Source organism: Vigna umbellata, chromosome 4, assembly GCF_029865625.1.
Source record: "Vigna umbellata cultivar VRB3 chromosome 4, Vumbellata_1.0, whole genome shotgun sequence".
NCBI lineage: Eukaryota > Viridiplantae > Streptophyta > Magnoliopsida > Fabales > Fabaceae > Vigna > Vigna umbellata.
In genome coordinates, this window is record NC_142168.1 from 41,737,860 (window position 1) to 41,757,390 (window position 19,531).

Sequence of the window (19,531 nt, forward strand, 5' to 3'; positions counted from 1 at the left end):
CAGTGCAGTCTTTACAATAATGGATCAAGGTTCAAAAGTCGAACGGCTTGGTTACAAAAATAACGAGTGCAAAACAGAAACAGGGATAAACTGGAACGAACGGTTTTACAAAATATTTAACCGAACGTCAAAACTGAAACTAACATCTACAACCCTAATCTAAACGAGCGCTCTAGGGCTCGGCCTTGACTTCCACCTCGACAATATTTTCTTCTTCAATGACGTCCTCCAGAGTGGCCTCGCCTTCTGCTCACATCCACACGGATGATCATTGCAAGACAGGACGAACGTACATAGACAGTTTGACAACACAAGGAAAAACGAAAGGGTAAGCTTATATAATTTAATTCATACAATCAACATATTCATCCAACATTACAATTCATATATACAGCATGTAACTTAACGAAAGATAACATAGAAATATATATATATATATACTAGACCGACCGTCCGGACTGTATGAATCTGTGTAGTTACAAGCGTCCTTGCACCCGAGTGATGTAGTAACTGGGATACACCAAACAGCTGTCACTCGAGGTTAGTCCGTTCTTACGTCGCCCATGTTAACTTATGGACTAAGGACCTCCTGCCGTTCCCACACATGACTACCCTCTTCTACATGAAGATGAGTATCACGGAACATCAGGATGGACAGCGAGTCTTAACTTATCCACAGTCATACTTTACCAAATTTAATATTCAATAGGTATATGAGACGTTCCTCCCTGGAACGCTCGTCCAAAATCCAATATCATAATATCGATCCATATAGTATTCACACTTTAAGTTATCATCATTCATTATCATTTACATCTTTAGATTAAAGTGCATAAAATGACGAACGTTCAGTCCTCTGAAGAATTAGGACGAACGTCCAGATAAGATACTGGATAAACAGGGAATATATATAACGAACGTAATTTTCTGTTTGGTTAGTTAAATGAACTGACTCAATTGGAAGTATACTGGTACTTAGAAAATTTTCGTGATAAAGACTTGGACCAGATATAATGTAAAAAGGAGGGTCAAGAATACTTAGAATTATTTTTGTAGAATTGTACATATGGAAACCGATGCCAGTAATTGACGAACGTGAGAAAATGAATATTTAGCAATTGAACGAACGCTAATTTATCCAAGTGATTATTCAATAATACGAGCGCTTGATATGAGACCAAGCACCGCTTATGACGAACGCTTGGTATAAGACCGAGCGCTATTTAGAACGAACGCTTGGTATAAGACCGAGCGCTACTTATTTTTAATTTAAGGTATACGACATCTCTATGCTGAGTCGAACGCTCAAACATAGTAATTCGAATGGGGACGCTCGTTCTAGATCAGAATTCTTTCCGAATGAAAGAATTCCATTCTAAGTAAATTTCAGGGAAACCGAACGGTATAAGACCGTACGATGACGAGCGTAATTTATCATAGGGAGAATTATCCTATCCAGATTTTTCAACTATCTTAACTTTAACATTTTTCATACGATTCATACTTTATAACTTCACATCCCATATTAATTCACAGACTTTATAGAATTCATCACATTAATAACTCATACATTACAGTAATCATCCATCTTTCAATCCATACGTATCAAACATATTCATACATTACAACCAACATATGCCATATCAATTAACAGCGAACGTTCATAACAGTGAACGTTCATAACAGTTAAATCAGCATACTTTTCATGCATCCAAATCATATCATACAACATCCAAGTATAAATTAAATTTATAAGCTTCCCTTACCTGGATAGCAGTGTACGTCCAAAAGCAAGGGTTTGATTTTGTTCAACTAATGTATTTCTATCCTCTTGACTCTTCCAACACAAATCTAGCCACAGGAAAACAGAACACTTAGACTACCTACTCGCATGCACCCAAGAACCCGGTTTCCAGAAAACCTAAGGACGAGCTACTGCAAGAGAACTTATCAGTTTCAGTTCTTGAAACTGTTTGGTCACAGGTGTAGCTCTCAGCTCAGCGAACGCTCCTACGGTGCTGAAACGTGATCGGAGAAGAAGCGTGAGAATTACAGTAGAGAGAAGTTGGGAGGTTCTAGAGAGAAGGTGGAGAAAATGGGGTTTGAGTTTTGTGAGGAAGAAGGTGAATGTAGAGAGTGAGAAGAAATGTTTTCAGAAAAAATCATTTTTCTTCCCAACGTCAAACGGACGTGCACTCTCATGCGGACACCTGTTTTCCACTGCAGATTCAGAATGTTCTAACGTGACAAATGGCAGGCGTGCAGCAGAGAATGTGAGTGCGTTTTAATGAGACTGAGGGTGTGGCACGGTGCATTTATGGAAGCAGCCAGGTGACTCAGCAGTGCATTAATAACAGATTAGACATGATAATTATGGTTTAATTTTCCGAGGTCTCACAATTACTATTTACCAAATATATTTATTAGAAAAACATGGTATATTTGTTCACTTTCAGAAGCAACTCCAACAATGTTTTCTCTCTTATTCAAGTTAAGCTTTTTTTTCTTTGAATGACATTGCGTTTTCTTTTCATTTTTGCTAATCGAAGATTGAAATAAAAAGGTAGACATATTGATTTCATTCTTTGTTTTGTTAATACAAATTTAGCATTTGTTTTAATTATATATTATCGGATTTTGAAATCTATTTTGTAAAAGTATTCTCAGGATTATGAAAGTAGTAAGATGAATAGTTTCAGTAAAAATCAAATATCAAAATCTAGTTTTGGGAAATACCGAATTTTGAAATCTAGTTTTAGGAAGTATCGCGGAATTTGGTTAACAAATTACCAGATTTTAAAATCCTATTAAGAATATTATTGGATTTTGAAATTTGGTCAAGAATAATGCAAAATTTTGAAATCTAATTAACAATACTATCGAATTTTGAAATACAAATAAGCATTCACTCGGATTTCGATATTTTCATTTTTTTTCAAATTTCTTTAAAATTCATTTAGCTTATTTTGTTTATTATTTTTAATTTTTTAAAATTTATTTCGCTTTATGAATTTGTTGATCTCTAGTTATTATTATTGAACAAATGAGCTATTATAATGTTTTATCTCCTTTAAGATTTATGAAATCACAAGTAAATTTCATCTTCATGTCGAATTCCTCTTTTGTATAAATAGAATGTGATAAGAAGATGACACAAATAATATTAGAATTCTACTTAGCTTTTGATCTTGGTATTATTGTTATTATTATAAGATTTGATAAAGTGAACCAGATTTTGAAATCCGATAAACTACTTAACCAAATTTTAAAATCTAATAAAATACTTAATTGAATTTCAAAATCTAAAAGACTACTTAATGAGATTTGGAAATTTAATACACTATTTAATAAAAATTTGAAATTTAATAAACTAATTAATCGAATTTTAAAATTCGATTAAATAATTTATCAAATTTCATAGCTTTCTTAAATATGTAACATTTCCTACATTGGATTTTGAAATCCGTATTTTTCTTAATTGGATGTGGAAATCCAGTACATGCCTAAATATAGAATTTCAAAATTTTAATATTGATCTAAATAGATTTCATAATTCAATACTAAACCAAATTTCGAAATCCGATAATCACCTAAACGGATCTCATGACCAAAATGAATTTTTACCATAAAACTCTCTAAATAAGTTATTAAAAAACATGAAAAAACTCTCTAAATAAGTTATTAAAAAAATGAAAAAAGAGATGAAAACTTACTTGTCGAGGACTGTGTAGGTGGAGAAGACGAAAAAGACTGTGGTGTAGAAATGAAAGAGAATGAGGTTATGGGGTGAAGAATGGAGGAAAAAACGAACACAAATTGTGAGGTGTAGGATGGTGTGTGGGCGGTGAGTGAAAGAAAGAAGTGAATGTGGCGCTAAGGTGAAAGTGTGAGTGGTGAATGCTTTACGGGTAAACATAAGGAGAGGAAAAATTAAGGTTTTACCTGTCAAAGTCAAAAGGCATTCGAAGTATTTAGAAAATTTTGGGAGTACAAGAAGGAAAAATGTGGGTGCAGGAAGAAAGCCCCGTTGTTGGGGAAAGAGGAGCAGAGAATGAGATTGGGGTCTCACCAATTGCTGGTGCGACTAGATCTAATCTATACTAACTCCATACCTTATGTGTTTTGTTTTATTTTTGGGCATGTGTTTTATCTTACTCGCTATACACCATACACATTTCACATTATTTTCTCACTGCACCACTCGTTTTCCTATATCGCATTCCTGTAGGTTTTATTTTCTGTTTGGACTATTTTATTTCTTGCACCTATATACTTACATGTTTCACCCCAATACTTGGTGTTGCATTTTTCCCTTGTTTCTAATTACACCTCTATTTTTAATTTTTTCAACATTTGTTTTATGTTTTGGGTCTTTGTTTCATTTTTTGAAACACTTTTTTAAGCTTTTCATAATTACACCTCACTTACTTTTTATACTTCTCTTTTTCACATACAACATTTTTATTACAAATAATAAAAATATGAAAATCTAAAAATGATAAATAGTTATTTTTTCTTTATGTGTATGGTGTTTGACACCCTTTTAAAATAATTCAAAAGTATAAAATATATAAGAAAATTCAAAATTAAAAATATCACTTAAATAATTTTTTAATATCTACATTATCTCTGATTTTATATTGTAAATGAAAACATGTAAGAGGGAAGTCATCCCATATCACGTTCAGTTTTATAAAAAAATAAAAGAATTTTCAAAATCATTTTTAAATAATTTTCTAAAACTGCATGAAAATACGTAGAAATAAATCCAATCCTTTCAAAGTTTAAAATATTTAAAAAAAATAACTTTTGTTTCTTTTGTCAAGTCTTTTATTCTTATTTTTAGAAAAAATATATATTTAGAATGACTCACATCATTTTCAAATATTTAATTAAAGGTACTTTTTATAATAGACATGGTAGAGTGTTAACACATTTTCTACGCGTAACTAACTTCAAGGTCCAAAACTCGATTTCACATAACACGCTTTATTTGTTTTACTATAGTTTTGGCAAACCAAACTCTGCTTTTGAAAATCCTTTTTGTTTTTTCCATTTTGTCACAATTTCAGTTGAAACTTTTGTTTTAAAAAAAAATCCTAAAACTTACAAAGAAATATTCACACCTATACAACTTTAACAAGATTAAAAAAAAATTCCTAATATTCTATAAGGTAGAGCTGTCAAAACAGGTAATCCGGCTTGACCCAGTCCAGCTCACCACGAGTTGGTCACTTAATGATCTAACCCAATCCGGCTCACTTATCAGCGAGCTGAAAAAATTCGAACCCGACTCGACCCACCACCAGTTGATGGGTTAAACGGGTTGACAAACTGGCTCATTTAATTATAAGTTTTTTAAAAATAGAAAAATTACAATTTTTTTAATTCAAAGCTAAATAAATTTCACACTAAAGTGATATTAAACTCCAAAAGACAATTCAAACTAAATAAATAATTTTTTAATATTGATAAATTTTGTATCACTTGTCCATTTATAATATTAGAGTCTTGAATAGATAAATCTATAATATTTTTCTCTCTTCAAACATTTTCTTCTTTATCACCATCTATAATATAATAAAAAAATGATAACTAATAATATTAAAATACAAAATAATAAATAATTAAATTAAATTAGGTGTGTTGGTGAGTCAACTCGGCCCACCACTAGTTTAACTCGGTGAGCCGGGTTGAAAACTAACCCGCATAAAAAAGTGACATTTTTTTCAAACCCAACCCGGCTCAAATCCGTGATGGGCCGGGTTAGCTCGCGGATTACAACCCATTTTGACAACACTAGTATAAAATGATAGAATCTTCTTCTTTAAACCTTCATTTTTCTTCTAACTCCTTTAACAAAGACCTTGTGGATAGTGCGTAGCATTTCTCCCTTATATGAAAAGAAATCATAATTTACATTATACAAAATTAAGAAAAGTGATTATAAGACACAAGGAAAAATCTTATTTATATATATAGTGTACTTTTAATACTACATACAAGGCATGTCCTTTGCACATTGGACTAATTTTGATTGAAATTAGGTGAATAGAAGGATGTGAATTAAAATTCCATGACATCATATCCACAAGTGTCATACTTATTTAATCAATTAAAACAAGGAAAGCATTACGGTGAGAGATAGTGCAAGAATGAACAGAAAAGAGGCGAAGCATTGTGAGGCTGAAGACGCATCAGTAGTAATAGCAGGAGAAAAAGATGGTGATGAGGAGGAAGATGAAGATGAAGATGAAGATGGTGATGATGCAGGAGAAGGAGCATTAGCATTCCCTTTAAGTATGGTAATCTTTAGCTTCATCCCTTGACTACAGTGGCCCAAGGTACCACAAGTGAAGTACCTCGTACCTGGTTTCTCCAATTTCACAACATCATTCCCAGTACTCAGTGATTGGATTGGATTGCTGATATCACAACTCTTGTACGCACTCTCATTGCCTACTTCAACCACACTGTGCAAAGAACTGTACTTGAAAACTGCACAACAAATTAAATAATAAGACATTATACCTTTTAGACTAGGTTTTAAAAATAATTACTCAATAGAAATTAATTATTATTATTATTATTATTATTATTATTATCTTAACCTAGTATAATGCAAAAGAAACATACCAAGTTTATCGCCAACCTTGAATGTTTGGCCTGAAGTCCATGACTTAAAGTCTGTGGATTGATCCCAACCTTGGCTTCCACCAACAACATGCTGTGCTGCAAAGACCTCCTTTGCAACCATGGCTGCAAGCAGTGCCAAGAAAAGTGTGTTCTTGAGCCCCATTGTTATAGCTTCTTGCTTCTTTCAGACTTCTCTTACTTCCACTTTCTCCAGACTATAAGGGTTTTTCAAACATTGCTATGGTTCATTCTTATTTATACTCAGAGTTCCCCAATGGTTTTCTTTGTTGTTAAAATATAGGATTAGTTTTAGTTTTAGTTCTTATATTTCACAAAATTGTAATTTTGTTTTCTACATTTTCCCACAATTTCATTCCTTTAATTCTAACTTTTCAACATTTTAATCCTTGAATTTTACACATTTAATCTTAGTTTTTAATTATCTGGATTTATTTTCTCAATTTAAAATATATAAGTTAATGTTAGTGATGTATATATTATCTAGATATTATTATTGTAAAAACAAAAAACTAAAAAGGGTAGAAAAAAGCAACTTAAATTATAAATGTTATAAGACTTTTAACCATTAAATATAGAAAAGAAACTTAAATTATGAATTCATAAGATTGATGACATTTTTCCGTTTTCATACGACTTAATTAGTTTTTTAAAAAAATTAAAGGACATGGTTTTTAGAATTTTATTTTATAGGTGGTTAATTGTAAGAAAACTTTAAGACTAAGAATCATTATATGAAGTTGGTATTCTATAGTTGCTAAAAATAAAAAATATATTTCAATCTAATGGGTGGGTGAAGATAGCTTTGTCATCTCTTTGATTAAAGGGTAAAACAATGGTGCATTGTTTGTGAAGTATAATCTTCTGTTTCAGCCATTGGATTAACCACCAAGCATTCTAGGGTTGGTAAAAGATGACAAAGCTTGACTTTTAAACAAAGTTGTCATGTTACATATTTAAGGATAGCTATGCTGAATTGTTAAGCACGTGATAAAATGACCAAACAAAAAAAAGGATTAGATTAAATAAAAAAAATAGATCCATTATTTTTAGAATGTGAATCTTCTTCCCAAAATTCAGTTTAGGAGCTGATAGGTATTAACATTAAAGATGTTTTATTTTTATTTTAATTATAAAAATATTTCCTGATTTTAAAGTTTTGTCTTGAGCAAGAAAATATAAAACAATTACCTTCACTGTCTCCTACACTAACATTGAAAATAATGAAAAACCAAATTATTTGTATACAAAACAATGTTTTTTAGATAAAAATTAAAGGTAAACATTAAAACCCCTAATTTAGAACTTGTTTAGGGGTTAATATAAAAATACGAGAATATTATTATTTTTTACTTATCAATTAAGTAAGAATTTATCGGGACCCAATATTGTTTTTACTTTAATAAAATAAAATATAAAACTTTAGACTCTCAAGATATTTTACAATATTAGTTGTCTTTCATATCAAAAATATATGTTGAGTTCCTTACCATTAGTAGAGACTAAACCATGTTCCGTTTAATAAAAGTAGAAACTAAATTAGTAAAACTTGCATATGAAAAAAAAATTAACCCAACAATTTTTTGTAAGAAATAAAAAACACCTTTATCTAAAAAATTGTTTCCCCTTATGAATTCCATAATTTGTACCAATAATATAGTCAAATAAATATATAGTTACTATAAAAGAATAATTTCTGTCATAATTATATCTTGATTGGTAAATATTAACTTAAAAGAATTGTGTGAGGATATAGTTGTAAATTTTATAGACTTATTTACGTCAAATAAATAATAATAATTATTATTATTATAAAAGAACCTTTTATATTGATTGGTAGACGAATAATTTAATAAATAAGTATTAAAAAAAACTCACAAAATCGAAAGTTGTAAGATTATAAAATTAAAAACTATTAAATTATAACATGATAAAATTACAAAATATAAGAATTATAAAATCATGAAAATATAAAAATAATAAAATTATAATATAAATTTATAAAATTGTAAATTTATATGATTATAAAAGCATAAAGTTAGAAAAACTTAAAAAGTTATAAAATTACAAGATTATAAAATAATATAATTATAAAATTATAAAGTTATAAGATTAAAAAATTATAACATTGTAAAATTATTCGACTATATGTAATAACAACTAAATAAAATAATAAAACAAAATAACAACCTTATTTACAATTACAGTTAACAGAAAAATTAAATCACATACTCAATTAAAAATTATAAATTTTTTAAGTATTTAATAGATAAAAATTTAATTAAAATTTTCTAAATATATCATAATTTAAAAATTAATTAAATATATTAATAAAGTAAGATACATTCAACATAATATACACATGATATAAAACTAGAAATACAAACATCCAACAAGTTATAATAAATACAAGTTGTTTGAGGTTGGACACCTCATACCTAATATCAATTATCCGTCAATCTTATCTCTTACAAGAAAGTTGTCGTAGTCTCGCTCATCACATTTAGAATTAACTAGATACCAAAATTAAATTAAATACAGAGAACTTACTTAGACCAGGAGAGACACTGGGAAAGACAAGACGGCCAAGATATGGATGACAAGTTATATTACTAGAAATAACAAAGAAAAGAAAAGGCACATAATCAACATAATCATAGTTAATATATATAATAATAATAATTTGGCTAATTACACGTGGAATGGTCGGATGACCGAATGCTTGAGGATAAATTTGGTTAAATATCTATGAGACCGAATGACTAAATGTTTGAAGCTAAATTTGGTTAAGTACTTGGGACGTCATGAGAGGTTGAGCTGTTGAGGCCGATGGCCGAATGCTTGAGGTCAAATTTGGCTAAGCAGTTGAGGCTGAATGACCAAATACTTGAGGCCGAACGGCGGAGGCCGAATGGTTGAGGCAAAATGGCTGAACAGTTGAGGCCGAAAGGTTGACGTCCTTTAAAGCACCTCTCACTAGTTCCTTATGGTTACAATGGGGATACTAGCTCGGCCCTACGGTGGGCACCAAAATGTTTCGGATATAGGGTTGAAGTCCCTTACTCAAAGCAATACAAGTTGTCTTGAAGACCAGATGGACTCCCTAGTTTTCCTCCATCTTCCAAGTGACATTGTTCGTTTTCCCTCCTCCTTGTCCAAGCCGTGTGGGTGAGTACCTGTCAAAGGCACTCCAACGCTCAAGTTAGTAATATAACCGAATTGTTGGCACAACAAGTAATGCATACTGTTTCTGTGAGATTCATCCGAGGGTCGGTTGCCTTCCACTTGTGTGCTCCGCTTGTACGCTTCCAGTTTAGACCGCTCGGTTGTCGCTTTGGACCGGAGGGGGAGGTACCTGCAAAAGGCACTCCGACGCTCAAGTTAGGAGCGGTTTTATGAACTGTTTGTTAGAGTTAAATATTGAAGTCCTTAATAGGACGTAAATAGGGCGTATTGTAGTATGAGTTGAATGTCCTGTACCTCAAGCCTAAACTTTTATTTATAGAGTTTAAAGGAATTTGACCAATTAATTTACCTCTTAATGGTCATTAATGCAAACCTTAATTGTCTAACGACATCTGTTACCACATTTATTTGTGCGTCAACTCTGCTCACTAGCTGTCGAGACCGAACGGAAGAGAAGCTGGTCGAGACCGGTAGCTTGTGAGCCCATAGTAACACATACATTGTGCATTGTGATCCTAAAGTCATGTTTGGAACCTTTATTTATACTAGTTGTGATGGACCTTTACCTTTCGCTGGCCTAATAATGGTCTAATCACACCTTAATCTACATTAAGGGCTTAATGAGTCATTACCACTTGACACAGCCTAGGTGGATGATCTAGGAGGACGTCCTAGGAGGATGGTGGACGACTTGGGAGGTTGGCCTGAAAGAACGGTCATAAAAAAATGACCTGGAAAAACGACTATGAAAGAACGACCTGAAAGGATGACCACGAGAAAACGGTCATGGAAGAACGATCATGGAAAGACCCGTACATGGGAGGACCATATAATACAATAATAATAATAATAATAATAATAATAATAATAATAATAATAATAATAATAATAATAATAAGTTTGCTAAGTGTAAATTGTTTCAATCATGAATATAAGTACATTAATATTCATTAGATGATCTGTGAAGAATCAACCTGAGAATATTCAACTTACAAAAGAAAAGAAAAATGTGTTCTTAATTTTGACTCAGTTTATAATTAATATATTTAATTTTATTTATCGACACATTTAGCGTCAGCCTCACCCATTCTATGTTTTACTTTTAATTAATTTAGTGTCATTTTAGAGTGGGCTTCACTCACTCTAACAGAGTCTGTTTTAGGCCGATTCTATTTTTATACAACTAAACTCCACTTTCCTTGTAGTGTATTTGTTATTATGTTATGATCGTACTATCATCTTGGAATATGATTTGATGATTTTGCATGTATGTTAGTTAAAAGGAAGCCTACAATTCTCTCTAAAATTCATATATTTACGTTCTTTTGTTTTAATTGAAAATTGACAATTTATATAACATCTATTTCTTTCAATTATAAATGTTCAAATTATATAAAATTAACATAGTTTATATGTTTTAACATGTTTATAACTTCAAATTTTGGAGTTTTAGATTTTATGAATGATTATTAATTTCATATAGTTTTTACTCTTCCAGTGTTTCCCTTGTTCTATGACTCTTTTTATTACATATTTTACTTTTATACATTTATACAAGGTTTAATAACATTTTTATCCGTATATGTATAGCAATGATTCAATATTTTGTTTTTATTTATTTTTTATTTAAGATACTCGGTATAGTTTAAAAGAAAACTCTTCTGCTAGATTAGGTGAAATGAGTTTACATCTAATACAGTCACCCATTTACACGTTTACTATCCAATTTCAGGAGCAAACTTAGAGGAATAATAATAACATTGATAGAAAGGAAAAGGCCACATTGATTATTATTTTTTAAATATAAATCACATTTAGTCAATTATAAATATTAATAAAATGTTAAATCTATGATACAAATAAATGGCCAAAAATACTATTAAACCTTTATACAACCATTAACATTTTTTGAAGCTTTCTTTTTATAGTCATCCTTAAATATACACTTTGCACCAGTTTAAAAAAAGAAAAAAAAAATTAATGACATGTTAAAAACAGAGAATAAAATATAGGATTGAAAATTTCTTATATAAACTTTTTGGAATACATTGATCAGAAACAGAACTTCAACGTGAGCCTCTTAGAAAGTGAAACTCCTAATTGTGAAAGAAATTGAAAAGTAAGAAAGAAATTTCAACAAACAGGGTGAATGGCAAACCAAGCTTGGATGAAAGTGAGAACCAGAGCAAGAAGTGCAGCAAGGAAAGCAATGATTGACCAAGGGTTGCTGAAATATGTATGATACCCAAGAGCCAGCCATGCCCTGTATCTCTTCCTATAATGCTTTTCAATTTTCCGTCTAACACCCAAATAGCTCTCACTGTTAGGCACCAAGTCAGCGCTTATGGTGTTGAAGAGCTTCGCCACTTCCTCATCACTCCCAAGCGAATTGCACAGAACTTTTGCTGATCTCAGCTCCTTCACATCCTCAGGGTGGTCGATTAGCGAGTCCATGAAAGCCACAAACGAACTAATCTCGAACTTGTTCTCAAAATCTGGACACATCTCATACGCTATCAGGTTGTGAAAAGTAGGAGCTGTTGTGTCATCAACTGTGATCTCTGGCAGTGTCAGTTCAGCACGCAACCGCATCCACCGATAAGAGAAGGAGATGTCTCTCAGATTCCGTGACTTTTTTACCTTGAGTTTAATCCCTGCTGCTTTCAGCTCCTCTATGTTTCTGTATGTTGTCATGTCCAAATCTTCATTTTTTTCCTCGTCTCTTTCCCCGTTTTCTGCGTCACCTTTCTGATGTTGGGTTTCCTCTTGAGCGTCACCGACGATGTACCTGCGAAGCTGATCGAGAAGATGAAAAGGTGGCTCCTTTCTTATGTCTATTATGTGTTCTTGACTAAGGGAGTCTTCTTTCCTCACATAAACACTTGGGTCCCCATCTTCATCCGATACTCTGAAAAACAAGATACAGTATTTGAAATACAAACTACGAAAATTGAGACTGAAAGTTGGTATTTTTACCTGTCTTCGTTTTTCTTAAACTTGGTCGTGCCATGAGTGTTTTCTCTTTGCTTTGGTGACAAATGATGGCACTCAAGAAACTTGTTCATGCTTTTTACCAGTGTGTCATCGTTCTGGTGGCCTGACAAGAGTAAAAGCACTTCGTAGGGAAGCTGGTTCTCTAACAAAAGCACATCCTGCCACACGAGAACCAGTTGGTCAACCTTAGCATTCAAGTCTTCGGGATGACTGAGGTTTCCCTTGTCCAGGATTTGTAGCAGAGAACATCCGTCCACAAATAACATCCACGAAAACTTTTCATCATCACCACGGAAGTCTCTGACGACATCCTCAGCATACTGTTCTTTCAATTGGTTGACGTGTAATGCAAACTTTTCATACAGAGTTTCGCCATCTTGCTTGGTGCGTTCAAGGTACTTTGCTGCCCACATACGCTTGTATTTTTCTCCCAGCTCCAGGTTGGGTTCACCATGATGGATTGGACCAATAGAAAGCAACCTGGGGGAGTAATGCTTCTTCGAATGCTTTCGATCTCGGAGATAATGTGCTACCTTTTGTATCTTTGGAACTGTGTTTTGTGGTGTCTCCTTTGCCTTTTCTAGTTCACTAAAGTTCGGGTTGAGGTATGTTGTCTCACTCATGTTGTGCAGGAATGCTATTCAAAGATTGGTTTGGTCGGTATATTTGTGAGTGTACTAGATAACTGAAGTTGTTCATGAAAACAGTAGTTCATGTTATTGCAGTTTAAATAGTCAAAAATTACGAGTAAACTAATCATATGATACACGGAGACCATTAAATATGTTACATATTTTAATATGCTGAAATAATAAGATATTATACATTATACATATACATGTCGAAAAGTTTATAAAAATTCTACATAATATGATAAATATTGATTATTGTTGTGTGAAGCTAAATTAAAATCATACACACATTAATTATCAAAATAAAAAATTATAAATTATTGTCATTATAAAAATATTACTGTCTTGTAAATTAGATATTTTATTAATAAGTATTGATAAACTATTCTAAATATCAAATAATACATATCATAGATACTTAATTCAAATTGAAGTATGGGTCATATATTTCTCATTTTTGCTTTATCCTCAAACTTGAATTAGATATATCTTTTTTAGGAAAAGATTCTTAAAATTTGAGTGAAATCGCTTTCATCCTAAAATTGTAAAGTAATAAATTTACAAATTTTTTCATACCTAGATTCTTATACTATGAATTCAGAAATTAAGGAATATAGAAATTTCCTTATCGGAATAATGGTTACTAGGAAGTGTGTAGAATTTAAAATGCAACAAGCAATGAGGAATAAGAAAAGCTGAAAGTAATTTGAGGCTATATTTGTGGATATGATTCTTGGGGTAACGAAGGAGACATAGTACTTTATGCTTTTTAGCTTTGTGAATGTTTCAAGTTTGGAATGGACAGTGAGAAATTGCGGGGAAGAAGGCATGTAGAAGTGGATTCATTGTGCTTTGCTAGTATTTCAAGTATGATTATATTCCTGCTGATATTGGTTGGTAGGTAAGTACAATCACGTTTTTCATTCATGACGCCTTAATTTGCTTATAACTTCCTATTTTGGATTCCATAAGTGATACTAAATGTAGTGCTTATACAAGATAAATGATACTTTGATAAATATATATATTTTTTATATTTATTTGACATTATTTTTTTTATTCTTTACTTTTTTTTCTTTTCCAAAAAATATAAAAAATTCAGTTTTTTATAATTATTTTATCTATATATGGTAAATCAAATGAATATAAAAATATATCACTCTACCGTTATTCTTTCCACAAATAAACTCGAGATTGTTTACAGGTTATATACAAATTAGAATATTTTAGAATACAGAGATATACCTGTTTTAGGTAAAACTAGACTATGGGTATACTGTTTCTTTTTCTGTTCTTTTAGTAAAAATGAAAATTATTATTTTATATAAATTTGTTAGTAATAAAAAACAGAATATAAAATTATAGTAATAAATAGTGTTTAAGGATTTATAATTTAGAGAATATGTATATTTCTCAAAACAATATTGTTATTTATTAAATATTTTGAATATTAATTTTTTTATATAATTTAAATTACATCGTAAGAATATTGAATGGATTATATTTTTAATAATATATAGGTTGTTTTGTTAAAATATAGTGTTAGAGTTTGATAAAAAAGAAAGTATAAAAGCATTAGTTTGAGTAGAAATTTAATCATGTTCAAATGTTATAGGTTCAAATGTTATATGTTCAAATGTTATATAGATAATGGAATCTAATTAGGATTACAAAGGGTCGGTTCGGATACGGATAAAATATACCCACAACCTGATTCATAAAATAAAAATTTGATCCGCGATCCACTCACTATTCGTACAAATATTTATTTATAAATACTCGTCGGTATTTTAGAACTCGCGGATATCCAGAAAAAGTTTTATTGTGATAATGGATTAGAGGTAGGAATTGTTATCCACTTGGCTATTAATAAACAATTTAGTCATATTACCAATGCTATGAAAATTTAGTATAGATGTTAGATTTGACATTTTATTTTTATTATCATGATAGAGAAATATTTGTTTTATGAGGTCATCAACTTCATTTTTCTACAATCTAGAACATTTAAATATTAGTTTTAATGATATTATATTTTGTTATATATTATTTGCATTGCATGCTTATACTTATACATTCTTAAACTTGACTGACTATAATACCTCAAATTTGGGATGTCACAATTTTATAAAAATTCGATAAATTTTAAAACTTTATCATTGAGAAAGCGTATTTTTCAAAAATCTTTACCTTTTCATATGTATAATTTATTCAAAACATAATAGTTTCAAAAACCTTACCCAATTACATATTCCAAAAGTAATTAAAATGACTAAGGAAATAAAACAGTTACATATGCCAAAAGAACTTTTTAAAAAGAAACCTGAATTTTTCCCCTGTCATCTCATGAATCTATCATGCTTATGGAACATCTGCAATATCATCTGCTCACGTATAACATATACAATCATGCCGATAATTTCATTCACAAATACAAACATGTATGAGGTAAGTTACCAATAAAACAATCATAACAACAAATACATAAATATTTATTATATCAACTATAATCAAACACACAACAAGATACATACATTCTGATTATATCAATCATAGTCAAACACACAACAAGATACATACATTTTGATTATATCAACCATAATCAAACACAAAACAAGATACATACCTTCTGATTATATCAATCATAATCAAACACTCCATACATGGAAGTAATAACAATAGGATTCCTAATCCTCTAACATAAACAATTCAATATTACTGAATTACTCTGATCTTGATCCTTGAACTTCAATCATCAATCACTGATCTCTAACCCTTGATGTCATCACTAACATCTCACACATAGACCCTTGGTCTATCCACTCAAAAAAGACTTTCTATATCGATTCCAAAACCAGTATAGATATAGGCGATATAGAAAGCTTTTGCTTTCTATATCAATTCTACAACCGGTATATATATTGATACTATTTATACCAATTAAGGCAACAATCAGTATAAAAAGTTCCAATTTCTATAGGTTGACATCATCTGTCGTAATGATGCTTCAATGATGGTGAACAATGATAGGGCATGCTAGCGACGAACCAGTAGTTCACATGTACTTTCACCACCAGAACAACAAAAACAATTTGAAAAGTGGAAGTTCCGCACACATACTACGAAACCAGACCGAGAATCACTACAAATCCATGATGCAATAACTACAATTTTTTTGACAAAGAAAGACTTGATACTTGAGATGAGAACCAAAGTGTAGAGGAAAATTATACAAAACACAATCAGAATAGTTAATGAAAAACAAAATAGCTTGAATGAGAGAAAACAAAGAAAATAATGTTATTCACTTGTAGGAGTGCAAAAAATTACATAAAAAAAGAACAAAGAGACGTTATCTTTATAAAGACAGAAAGGGGAAAACATGAAAAAATTGAAAACCATGCTTGAGGGAGAAGAGCAAACAACTTTGCTCTTTCTTTTCTCCCCCTGAAAATCTAAAACAAGAGTAGGAACTGATTATTTTGGACATTGTACTTCAATTCAACAATCGATGCCTAAATTTCCATTTTGGTTCTTCTAGAATTGCAACATAAAACCATAATGGAAAATATAAATAAAATAGGGGATTAGGCTTTCCATGCTTCAACAATGAATGATGTTTGACAATAATGGATGCTTCGCGTTCAAAAGTGCAGTAGTGGTTCGCCTTCACAATGCAAGAATGATTCATGTTCGATAAAGAAGTAAAGTGAATTAACAAATGAAACAGACAAGAAAAAGTTCTTCGCGTACCCAATAGTTCAAGAATGAAATGCAATGGTACTTTGTGTTGTAGAAAAACTAACATAATCACGAACAATATTTCTTGAGGCGTGTGGTTTCATTGTCCTTAAGGACTTATCTGCGGTATATTGCGCAAGTCTTTCAAGATACAACAGGAACTTCCCAGAATATTTCTGAGGATCTCAAAACTAGCAAGGATCTATAAAAAGAGTATTAAATAAACCCCAAATATTTTTAGAAGAGGAAAAGAAGAAAGGAGAAGAGAAAAGACTTCTTTTGGGGTGTTTTACAAAATGGAGAAACACCTTTAGTTATAGAGCTAGAAGGAAAAAAGAGTAAATAAATTTTTGACCGTTGAATTGGAAAAAGGAACGTTGGCCAAAAGAGACGTTGCTCTCAATGTATAATATTCAACGTTGCAAAAGTTTCTTTTGCAATAAAGTAATAGTATTACAACACCTTGTTTATATAGGCTTCATGTTCGAACAATGAGTGGCGTGGATGCTTTAAAGTACTTCGTGTTTGTTTGGATCAATGTGACCTTCACTTTTAATTGATTGACTATGAATGAAATGAAAAGAGGAAGACGAAGGAGACGAATCCGTGAGATAACCTATGCTTTTGAAATAAGAGATTGAAAATGGAGAATAAGATGTGAAGATAGGTTTTGTGTTGTTTAGTAGAGAATGAAAATGGAGGTGATGATGAGTTTCGTAGAGGAGCGTTCAAATGGCGGAGAGAAGTAACTTTGTTGAAATTTTAATCCTAGTAGGAGAGTAAGCTTAGATTCTATTAATAACTGAAGCCTATTATAAAATAGGCTTCGATTATTAATAGAATCGAAGTCTATTCCTGTATTTCAGAAAAAGAAATAAAATGGCATTTTGGAAATTTGTAGCACCTTTTCAACTTCAATTTTGTGGCAACCAAAGCCTATTTAGGAAAAGACTTTGATTGTTAGTAAAATTGAAGTCTATTCCGCTTCTTAAAAAAATATAAAAATAAAAATTACATTTTGAAAATTTGTGGCACTTTTAAACTTCGAATATGTGAAACCAAAGTCATAGGACTAAAGTTTAACTTTAGGCTTTGGTTTTATAAAGAACCAAAACCTAAAGGCCTTCCATAATTTCAAAAATACCATTACATTTTTATAGGTTGAGTTGCGTGAAACCAAAACATACAAGGTGATTTCAAATGTGTTTTCTATACTAATGGAAAAATGAAAAAACTTTAATTTTCATATTTAAAAATGATAAAACTTGGGGCGTGTTGTTGTCTGTGTTTCCAAAACACTAAAATTGTCATCTCTTAGGTTTACAAAAAAAAAAGAACTATTTTCTGGTTATAACTAAAATCCGTTTAGAAAGTCTTTTTTTTATTACAAAAATTTCACTATGTTTATTTCTATACTAGTTTTAACTCCAGTCGATATAGAAAATCTTAAATATTTATATTATATTACTTCTCCCACTTTATCTATCGATTCTAACAATATAAAAAAAACATACAATATTTATAATTATGTCATCGAATCCTTTTTATACCAGATAGATTATAATTGATATAAAAAATTAGTATAAAAAATTACTTTTACATAGCTCTCAATTATATGTTCAATTCAATGGAAGCATGTATGGTCTTCTTTTATAAGACAAATAGTCAAAAGTTTAGCTACTATAGAGGTGTGAAACTCCATCTTACACATAAGAATATGAATTTAGTTATTCCAATCTTGGTTAGCCTATTCTAATATTCAGAAGTTGTTGTAACCTATGCATATTTTAAAGCTATTGTAGCCTATGCATATTTTGTTTTGTTATTATTATCATATTCGCTCATTCTTTGATTTCTATTTGTGGTTATGATATTACTATGATCATGATTGGTAAGTGAGTAGAAGCCTATAGTGTTTCTGAAAATTTATACACTTTATATCCTTTGTTAATTTAAAATTTATACCCTTTTAATACTTTTTGTTTCAATTTTAAGTATCCAGATTATGACATATTATACATATTCACTTCAGGAGTTTATAAAAAATTTATATTTTTTAACACATTTAAAACCAAAATTTCGGGGACGTTACATTTTATGAATGATCGTTACCCGTTATCAACATCTTTTACTCTTCTACAGTGCATGCATTATTCTAGGACTTTTTTCATTACATATTTTATCATGACATTTGTGGAGCTTTCTTTATAGATTCATTCTCAAATATACACTTTGCAGCAGTTTCAACAAAAAGAATATTATTTCATAATGACATGTTAAAAATAGAAATGCAAGATTGATAAATTTTATAAGATCAACTTTTT

At 30.7% G+C, this 19,531-nt stretch overlaps 2 protein-coding genes across 2 annotated transcripts; both read right to left on the minus strand.

The window, feature by feature from the left end:
• Nucleotides 1-5,950: 5,950 nt before the first annotated feature.
• Nucleotides 5,951-6,846, minus strand: LOC124838610 (mavicyanin-like). The gene is made up of 2 exons (XM_047314258.2): nt 6,637-6,846; nt 5,951-6,498 (listed from the first exon to the last, which is right to left on the minus strand). The coding sequence occupies exons 1-2, from the start codon at nt 6,797-6,799 to the stop codon at nt 6,116-6,118; spliced, it is 546 nt and encodes a 181-aa protein (XP_047170214.1). The 5' UTR covers nt 6,800-6,846; the 3' UTR covers nt 5,951-6,115.
• Nucleotides 6,847-11,847: 5,001 nt separating this feature from the next.
• LOC124838607 (UPF0481 protein At3g47200-like) lies at nt 11,848-13,533 on the minus strand. Its single transcript, XM_047314256.2, has 2 exons — nt 12,817-13,533; nt 11,848-12,748 (listed from the first exon to the last, which is right to left on the minus strand). Exons 1-2 carry the CDS (start codon nt 13,455-13,457, stop codon nt 11,974-11,976), a joined length of 1,416 nt encoding a protein of 471 aa, XP_047170212.1. The 5' UTR covers nt 13,458-13,533; the 3' UTR covers nt 11,848-11,973.
• Between the last annotated feature and the right edge of the window lie 5,998 nt (nt 13,534-19,531).

Bases quoted from the DNA above. Each gene is read 5' to 3' on its own strand.
- LOC124838610 (XM_047314258.2), bottom strand. From the start codon at position 6,799: ATGGGGCTCAAGAACACACTTTTCTTGGCACTGCTTGCAGCCATGGTT. The intron at 6,499-6,636 runs GTATGTTTCTTT...TTTGTTGTGCAG, and splicing joins CAAGGTTGGCGATAAACTTG to TTTTCAAGTACAGTTCTTTG.
- LOC124838607 (XM_047314256.2), bottom strand. From the start codon at position 13,457: ATGAGTGAGACAACATACCTCAACCCGAACTTTAGTGAACTAGAAAAG. The intron at 12,749-12,816 runs GTAAAAATACCA...CTTGTTTTTCAG, and splicing joins TTTAAGAAAAACGAAGACAG to AGTATCGGATGAAGATGGGG.